Source organism: Drosophila willistoni, unplaced genomic scaffold, assembly GCF_018902025.1.
Source record: "Drosophila willistoni isolate 14030-0811.24 unplaced genomic scaffold, UCI_dwil_1.1 Seg106.1, whole genome shotgun sequence".
Taxonomy (NCBI): Eukaryota; Metazoa; Arthropoda; class Insecta; order Diptera; family Drosophilidae; genus Drosophila; species Drosophila willistoni.
The window spans coordinates 1,047-11,148 of NW_025814066.1; the positions used below are offsets into that span (position 1 = coordinate 1,047).

A 10,102-nucleotide genomic window follows, 5' to 3' on the forward strand; every position below is an offset into this window, starting at 1 on the left:
GAGTTTACTGCGGTGGAGACTCAGTTCAGAAGTTTATCGCTTATGAATGAGTCTCCGAAACGTAAAAGGACCAGTCCTTGGGGTGTTTCTGTATCTGTAGATCCGCCAGCGTCTCTTATCGTCCCCGACCGGTCTCATGCACCGTCCACTCCTAATGTACAGCAATTGATATCGTTTAAGAGCCCGGTTGTGAATGCTATTAGTAATGAATTACCGGTATCACCTGGGAATGATCTCTTAAAAACGATGCCTATTGTAGTGTCCGATGTGTCTGGGCAATTACCCATTCCAATGGAAATTGCCGATAGTTCTAAAAGTATCGAGGGCCCCGTAAACAAGTTGACTGCTGCAGTGGGTGACTTGTCCAACGTTACTGCTGCGGCTGACGCTTCGGGACCGCGGCCTCTCGTTGGCATACCACCAAAGAAACATATATTTGTTTCTAGGCTAGACCCTGGTGTCACATCTGATGATGTAATAGCCTATATTCGGAAGAAAGTTAACGTCTCGAATATTGCGGTGGAGAAGTTTAAATTTTCTTATTCTCGGGACATTTCGTCCTTTAAAATTAGTGTTTCTGCCAATATCTTCGACACTATATGTCGAGAAGATTTTTGGCCTAAACATATAATAGTTAAGGAATATACTGTAAAAAAGAAAAATCGGCAACCGATTTGCTTGCCTACAACAACAACTAATACTATTCCTGCCACATCAGCATCTGCTGGTGATTTGATCTAGCAGTGGACTGTACCTTAAAATTAAGTTGGATAACTTCACATTGTATTTCTTCGCTACTGAATCAGTTGAGTGCCAATTTATTACTAAACCAAACGAGAAAAAGCGCTGTCGCAGCAGCGCACAAATATATGTGTGTACAATGCTTATGTATGTGTCGATTCTTACAACTACATCTGACTTATCGATAAACGCAATCCGTTCCTGAACATCCCGGCCCGCCCTGAAACACAGTTTCTGAACGGGGCAATACCGCAACCTTGGTGATTGGCCGAGTTAATTCTCCCGAAGAGGTCTTGAGTCTAACCGCTCGAACCAATTGATCCTTGCCTGGGTAGGCTTCGAGAACCAGCGCCAGATGCCAGTGAGCTGGTGGGGTGTTCGATTCCTTTACAAGCACCACATCTCCCACTGCTATATTTGGTGTTGTAGTGGTCCACTTTGGACGCTGTTGCAATGTGGTAAGATACTCCTGATGCCATTGCTTCCAGAAACCTTGCATCATAGATTGGATACTTTGCCAGTACCCAAGTCGGCCCACGGGGATGTGGCCTAAGTCTGCCTCTGGTATAGTTGTGAGAGGCCTGCCGATCAAGAAATGTGCTGGCGACAAATAATTGATATCTGTGTCCGAGTTGTAGCACAAGGGTCGTGAGTTGACCACCGCACTGACTTGTGCAAGTAGAGTTCGCATCTGCTCGTAGGTGAGAGTAGATTTCCCAATGACTCGGCGAATATGCAGCTTTACGCATCTGACTGCAGATTCCCATTTTCCTCCCCAATGAGGAGCATGTGGTGGAATGAATACCCATTGAATGCCATCATTCGCCAGAGCATTCCTAACCTTTTCGATGTGTGGCTGAGATGCCAGCAGCTTCTGCATTTCATCAAGAGAGCGTTTAGCTCCAATGAAATTCGTTCCGTTGTCGCTATAGATTTTGTTGCACTTGCCACGCAAAGAGACGAAACGTCTTAGCGCGGCCAAGAATGAGTCGGTGCTCAAGTCCGTTACAATTTCCAGATGGATTGCCGATGTGACCAGACAAACAAATAGGCATATGTAGCCCTTACCAATGCGCGGTTTGCGCCCCTTTCCATCCTTAAGAAGCATTGGACCAGCATAGTCACATCCAGTGTTTACAAATGGAAGTGCCTGAGTGACACGAATGCTGAGTAGATCAGCCATCCTTTGTTGTGATGTATGATGCCGCTGTCGAAAACAAGCCAAACAACTAAACATCCCCGGCCCGGTGGAGGTGTTTTATTTGCACAAGGTGCCAGCTATGCCCCGATTCACAGCCAATGTGGCCAGGGATGAGTTGCAGCCAATCCAAGTCCAAAATATTTTCATTGGTTTCGCTGTAGATGATTAAAAAGTATAGCGCGAAGAGAAGTGACAGAAAGATGAGGAGAGATAAGGTGAGAAAGGTTGTTAAAAGATTGGCAAAGAACACGAAGAGGTTCGTGAAGAGAGTAGTTAGTCAGACATCTACTAAGGTGAATAGGAAAAAAGTTTCTGGTCCGACGTGAGGGAACACAAAAATACAGCGTATCTAGTAAATTGGTAGAAATGACTTCGCCGTTGACTAGTTTATGGAGAAAGAGAATGCCAAAAACAAGCTACGGTTATAAAGTGAAAGGAAGATTAATAAGAAGAAGTCTGTCAGAATAAGAAGGTAGGCGAAGACCCGGGTCCCAATTTAGACCGTGTAACGCAAACTTAAAGAATTGCTTCTGTACCGATTCAATACTACGCTGGTGAACATCATATTGCGGGTTCCACACTGGCGAGCAATATTCTAGAGTAGGGCGAACTAACGAAGTGTATAAAACCTTTGTTACATAGGGATCATCAAATTCTTTGGCCCAACGTTTAATGAAGCCGAGAAGGCTGCTTGCTCTGTTGACAATTGAAGAAATATGAACATTAAATGAAAGTTTAGGGTCAAACATAACGCCTAAGTCTTTGAATGATGGAACACAATCTAACAGAACAGACTTAATAGAGTAATGAGCTAGGAGCGGAGACAAACGACTGAAAGTCATAAAAGAACACTTAGAGGCACCAATCACAGAACGCATCGAGATCTGATTGCAAGTACTGTTGGAAAGAAGGATCATTATAGGAATAACAAATCTTGACGTCATCCGCAAACATGAGCACGCGTGAATGCGCCAAGGCCAAAGGCAAATCATTTATAAACAATGTAAATAATAGTGGGCCCAGATGACTGCCTTGGGGTACACCTGACGTAACTCGAACAGTTTTAGATATCGAGGAACGAAAAGACACCTTTTGGGTTCTGCCAATAAGATACGACTTTAACCAACCCAATAATTTTGGTGAAAAACCCATGATGTTAAGTTTTGCGAGAAGCAAAGAATGATCAACCGTATCAAAAGCCTTACTGAAGTCAGTATAAATAACATCAGTTTGACACTTTTTACGGAAGCCATGGTGTACAAGGGTAGTCAATTCTAAAAGGTTGGTAAGCGACGAACGACCTTTCATGAAACCATGCTGACAAGGAGAAATAGTGGATCTGGATAGATGTTGAAGAGAAGACGTAATAATTTTCTCAAACAGTTTAGGTATTGCCGAAAGTTTGGCAATGCCACGGTAGTTGGAAACATCCGATTTGCTACCCTTTTTAAAAAGCGGAATAATAAATGACTCCTTCCAAATATTAGGAAATCTACAAGTCTCACTCGATATAAAGAATAACCGAGCTAAAGGCTTAGATAGGGAAATAGAACACATTTTAAGGATGCAACTAGGTATATCATCAGGCCCGGGAACGAAGGAAGACTTCATAGATGACAAGCTAGAGAGAATACAGTCTTCAGTAATACTGGGAAAAAACATACAATTTAAATGTGGGATTGAAAAGGGATAGGGTGTGAGATCCGAAACAGTAGTAGAATATGTCGACTGAAAAAATTTAGCAAACAGATCTGCAATATCTAAATCATTATTAGCAGACTGGTCGTTAAGTCTGAAGGTGGAAGGTAGGACATTAGAGCGTCTTTTGGAATTGACAAAGTTGTAAATCTTTTGGGGTTATTATAAAATTCAGCCTTACAGCGAACGATATAATTGTTGTAGCATTGAGTATTTAAGAGACAAAATTGAGATTTGGCTACACAATAATTTGCATAGTCAAGTCGCGAACCAGTTTTTTTAAATCTTTTAAAATATCTCGATTTAATGTTACGAAGATTAGAGAGCCTACGTGTGAACCAGACTGGCGAGCTGGAGACGGTAGAGACATTCACATAAGGAACGCATTTATCAATTAGAGAATTAAGAGCAGAATAGAAAAACTTCACTGCACAATCTATATCGCAGCACTCAAATAGAAACGACCAATCAAAGAGAAAATAAGGCTGTTAAGAAGATTGAAATTTGTTTTACGAAAACATCTACGACGAGAATTTGAGATGTTTTTAAATAAATTAGTAACGGAATTGTAAGAAATAGTAACTTCAATGGTAGGATGATAAGGATCTTCAGGTTTCACTAGAGGCTGTGTTTGCGATACAGCACTAACAGTGGGATCAGAGACAAAAACAAGATCAAGGATTCTTTTAGAACAGTTAAGGAAAGAATTCAACTGATATAGTGGACATTCAAGTAGGCTATCAAGAAAAACATGTTGAGATGAAGGAATTAAGAAAGATAGATTATCATCAACAAGCCAAGAAATATTAGGCAAGTTAAAATCACCTAAAACTATAAGAACATCACGATCTTTAAGACGACCAAAAATAGTTCGTAAAGCATCAGCATGGTGGACGTAGATCATGATATCAGAAGCTGGAGGAATATAAGAACAAGAGATATATAGGCTAAAGTTAGAACATGTAACTTCGACGCAAATAAACTCAACACCTAAGGGGAGATCAATCGGCACCACACTTGAAGACAGATTCGAGTTTACAGCAATGAGTACACCACCGCCACGACGACCAACACGATCAAGCCTATAAGAAATAAAATTATTAGAAAGAATTTCATTATCTAGAACAGAGGAGTTAAGCCAAGTTTCAGAGAAAGCTAATATGTCAGCTGAAAAGGTTTGGCTATCACAGAAAAGGTTCGACAGCTTGGTAAGAAGTCCTCTTACATTTTGATAATGAATGCAAAGACTAGACGTTATTAGTTTTTTGAAGCAGAAGATATATTAGGAAGGTAGACAGGCAACGGACGAGAGCGCTTATTGGGCGCAAACTCGTGTACAACTAGGCCCTCTGGCCAAAAATTAGGGTCAACCATAGCTGAGAAGTACTCATTTGGTACTGTAATTTTAAAAGAGGAGATTTCGCGAGGCCTAGAAAACTTAAACTTTTGAATTAAAACCTTAGCAGGGCAAATATTACCAATGTAAGCTGCCACAGACGACTCAGAAGTATCTGGAGCAAGCCTAGAAATAAATAATTGTTTGCGATGAGGCACTAAAGTTAGTGGAGGCGGAGGAGCATTGGGATCCGCAAGTGATTGAGAGCCGGCAGAGTTCCCGTGAGGGATAGATTGAGGTACACCAGGTCTTGTAATGGGTACTTCAATCTGAAAAGAAGAGCATAAAGAGGGACAAGAAGATGGTGTAGGCGAAAGTAAAATCGGAGAGGAAGTAATAGAGAGAGCTGGCGACTGCTTACGAGGCAACTCAAGGGTACATTTCTTGTGCAATTTCTCAGAAGGTGGAACAAATTTGAATTGCGACAATAATTGAACGCTAGAGTCACACTCGTTTGACAGCTGTTTGGCCAGTTTGTTTAAAGAAAGAAACCTTAAACGAAGATCCCTATACATACGGCTAAAATCAAGCTGCTGGCTGGCACAAGATGGGCAAGTCCAGCGCATTAAGCCAAGCTCAGGCTTAGACACAGACAAACCAGAAAATTTGTCGTAGTCGCGGCCATTGAGGCCAGCACATTTTAAGTGCATAAGATTATCGCAGAGCCAACAAGATATTGCTCTATACTGATCATCAAAACGATCAGAATGTTTGCAATTAGGTAGACAACAAGCCATTGAAAAGCCGAAAGAAAGGCAAAAAAAAATTATATATATATAAGAATATATAGAAAAATTAAATTCACAGCACAAAGATAATTATTGATAAATAATCAATAATTACAAATAAAACAAAGAGACATCTAGAGTGCACAGCACAACAGAGAGTGCAAGAACAGTTATAAGCCGAGCTTTGAGAGGCGGCCTTACAAAAGTGATTACGCGGGAGAGAAGCTAAGCACAAGCACAAAGCAGAGAGAACAACAAAGCCACTAGCACTGATGGTATGATGGGGGCGATGAGGGGAGCAACTGCAGAAGCAATGACGAAAGAGAAAAAAAAAGAAAAAAAAAATATGTAAATGCACCAAACACTAGTCACGAAAAAGAAAAAACTGTTTAAACTGATTAATTTGGCGAATTATGGAAATAAAACACAAGGGAGTCAAGCGAACAACACCAGCGGAAGAGTAAACAAATTAAGCACAATTAAAAATTGAGAAAAAACAATAAATATTAATAAAGACTCAGGAGCTATGCAAAAACACGACCGTCACGTCAGAGAGCAGAAAGCTTTTTATATTCTTGATCAGCATGACGAGACGAGTTTATATAGCCATGTCCGTCCGTCCGTCCGTCCGTCCGTCCGTTTGTCCGTCTGTCCGTCCGTCTGGATCAACGCAAACTCACGAACAGTGACTTTTCTTAATAACTTCGTTATTTTCTGAGCTATTGTCAAATTTAGTATTAGTAAGGTAATTACACATATAAACGACTGTGCCAAATTTGATCAAGATCGGGTGTTTATATCATATAGCTCCCATAGGAACTGTTTCGAAAACAGTGACTTTTGTCAATAACTTCGTCACTTTTGACGCGCTTGCTTCCAATTAAACATTTAGTTTAATATATCTGTTAATGACTGTGCCGAATTTGATAAAGATCGGGTTACTATATCATATAGCTCCCATAGGAACGATCGGTGGAAAACAGTGACTTTGATCAATATCTTACTTTTTTCCTATGCTAAGATTGTTGGCCGTTCTTTCGCAAACATTAGCCTTTTTAGCTTAAACATTTTTCCACTTTGATGGCTGCAGGTAAGGAAAGAGTTACCATAAAAGTTGCAAGGGTATACAAACTTTGACGCGGTCGAAGTTAGCCCCGGCCCTCTGGTTATTTTACACCTTGTATAAACATAGACCCCAAATCATAGAGCAGAAAAAAGCGTGTGTGCAATTGTATAAAAAACACACCTTTATAGTTTATTAAACTTACCGCCTAACTCTAATTAATGCTTAAACCTTTGCTTCTCCTTCTTGTTCTCCTTCTTTAACTAATCGTAGAAGAATGCTTGGTGTAACTTTTCTTTACAAACTTTTGAATGGTGAGATTGACTCTTCCGAGCTGTTGAGCCAAATTAACATTTCTGTTCCATCTAGAAGGACCCGCAATTTCACAAACTTATACTTCCCACTTGCACAACTAACTTTTCTCTCTATGAACCTTTTCGTATACTATACTGTATTATGTAGTGACTACAACAGACTTTGGCACATTATCGGTTCCTAAACATCGATTCCGGGTATAAAAACTGCGATCTTGTCCTTCCTCGGTCGTAATTAGTTGTAATCATCTTATTTTAACCTATCCTGTTTTCTTTTTATATGTAACCTATTATCTCATTACATTCAATATTTTCTATTTCTTTAGTTTAATTTAAGTTTATATATGCAATACGCCTATGCCATTAGGGCGGAGTGGGTAGAGGTTGTAACATTAACTTTACTTAGGGTCATTCGTAACAGGCCCGGGCCTGGTGTCATATGGGCCACTTGTTCGTACTGAGCGTTGAAGCCTCATCATACCACTTCCGTCGAGAACCGCCACTGTATAAAATAGAGCTAACTCTAAAAAAATTTGAAAATTTTTTTTATATTTTCACCGATCAATTGATAAAACTAATTTCCCATTTATTTGCCGTTTCCCAATAAACAAATAAAACACATTTTAAGTCATTTATGTATATTTTTTTAAGGATTTCACATTCATTTTATTGGTTTTTCATTTCTTCTGGTTGTTGATTTTGTTTTTTTTCGGCTTCTTTCATTTCAACATTTAGCTTCAATCCTCCAGTCATTCTCTTTCCTTCTTGTTGTTACTTATAATTGTTGTTTAGATTTTTTCGCAAAAATTTCTTGTGTTTTTCTTGTTGCTTTTACTTTTTATTGTATGTTTGTTGTAGTTCTCTCATTTATCAAGACTTAACATCTTGCTTTTTTGATTTTGTTTTTTAAATATATATTATATATACATATATATTAGTACTTATATATACACATACGCACTTGCTATACAAACTTAAATGTATTAACAAAATTAAATAATTTGAATTTATTTTCACTTTTTTTGTTGCCTTTTCTTTTTAGCTTTTTAGTATGATTTTAATTTTAATTTGTAAATAAAATTTATATATTTATAAATATATGTACCTCAATTTGGTATTTACTTTTCTTTTTTCCCTTTTTTTTAGATTTATGAATTTTTTTGTTTTTTACTTGATTTTGGACGCACACACATTTAACAACAACAAAAGGTTTTTGCTATTTGTTTTATTTATTTTTTTTGTTTTTTGTTTAAAAAATTATATTTATTAAAGTTGTTTCGAATTTTGTGTTGGTCTTCTTCTTTTATTATTCATCTTTCATATGGATTTATTGTTAAATTATTGTTAGTCAAATAGTAAAGCTCTGGAATGTATGTGTAACTAAAAATGTAGAAAACACAAAAAATCACAAAAAAAAAGTAAAACAATTGCACACAACATAAATAATTTCTATTGACATACTTACATATGTATACATCGATTTATATATATATATTGTGTATATATCGGTTCGATATATATATATATATATATATATAAATTTTAGTAATGTTTTGTTTTTTATATAATGCTCAGACTACTAATGACTATTTTTATATGTAGGTATGATATTTTTGCTGTCTGTTATTTGTAATTAATATTTATGATAGTGAAGAATTCCGACAAAAAAAAAATACGAAAAAGAAATTAGTTGAGGTACTTAATTGCTTACAGTTAATAACTTGTCAACTTCTTCTCAAATTTTAAGGTAGCCCTGACTCGAAGACATTAAATAATGGGAAAAAGACAGTTTATAATATTATAAAGTTATCATAAAACAAATGTAATAATGTGTGATGTAAACATTTCGTGGCTACAATTTGCTTGATCTGGTTTATGCCAGTTTTTGTTTTTGTTTTTAGTTTGCAACTAGTAAAAAAACCAGAGGGCCGGGGCTAAGTTCGACCGCGTCAAAGTTTGTATACCCTTGCAACTTTTTTGGTAACTCTTTCCTTACCTGTAGCCATCAAAGTGGAAAAACGTTTTATCTAAAAAAGATGTTTCGGAAAGAACGGCCTACAATCTTAGCATAGCAAATAACGACGATATTGATCAAAGTCACTGTTGTCCACCGATCGTTCCCATGGTAGCTGTATGATATAGTTACCCGATCTTTATCAAATTCGGCACAGTCATTAATAGATATATTAGACTAACAAATATTTAATTTGAAAGCAATCACGTTGAAAATAACGAAGTTATTGACAAAAGTCACTGTTTTCGAGATATTGTTCCTATGGGAGCTATATGATATAGTCACAAGATCTTCATCAAATTTGGCATATTCGTTTATATGTATAATAAACTCATCGATATTAAATTTACCGACAATAGCTCAGAAAATAACGAAGTTATTGAGAAAAGGCACTGTTCGGGACTTTGCCGTTTGAATGGGAGCTATATGATATAGTGGTCCTATCCGGCTGAATCCGATATATACAACCCCTGCAGTATATACAAGCCTACATGCAAAATTTCAGCTCTGTAGCTCCAACGGTCTAGGAGGAGTTTGCGTTGATCCAGATGGACGGACAGACAGACATGGCTATATGAACTCGTCTCGTCATCCTGATCAAGAATATATATACTTTATATGGTCGGAGATGCTTCCTTCTATGCGTTGCACACTTCTGACCAAAATTAATATACCCTTTTTGCAAGGGTATTGTTGCCGAAATTCGGGCCTGCGAATAAACTTTGTACCACTGTACTACAAAACGGAACTTTGTCCGAACAAACAGAATGACGCTCTTTAAAAATTCTAAAACTCTCTCTCTCATCTTACTCTTGCGTTAATTTATTATACCCTTGCAAAAAGGGTATATTAATTTTGGTCAAAAGTGTGCAACGCATAGAAGGAAGCATCTCCGACCATATAAAGTATATATATTCTTGATCAGCACGACGAGACGAGTTCAAATA

At 37.7% G+C, this 10,102-nt stretch overlaps 1 protein-coding gene across 1 annotated transcript; it reads right to left on the reverse strand.

Annotated features, from left to right (window-relative positions):
* Window positions 1-919: 919 nt before the first annotated feature.
* Window positions 920-1,924, reverse strand: LOC124460782. The gene has a single exon (XM_047012374.1). The coding sequence runs from the start codon at window positions 1,922-1,924 to the stop codon at window positions 920-922; it is 1,005 nt and encodes a 334-aa protein (XP_046868330.1).
* Between the last annotated feature and the right edge of the window lie 8,178 nt (window positions 1,925-10,102).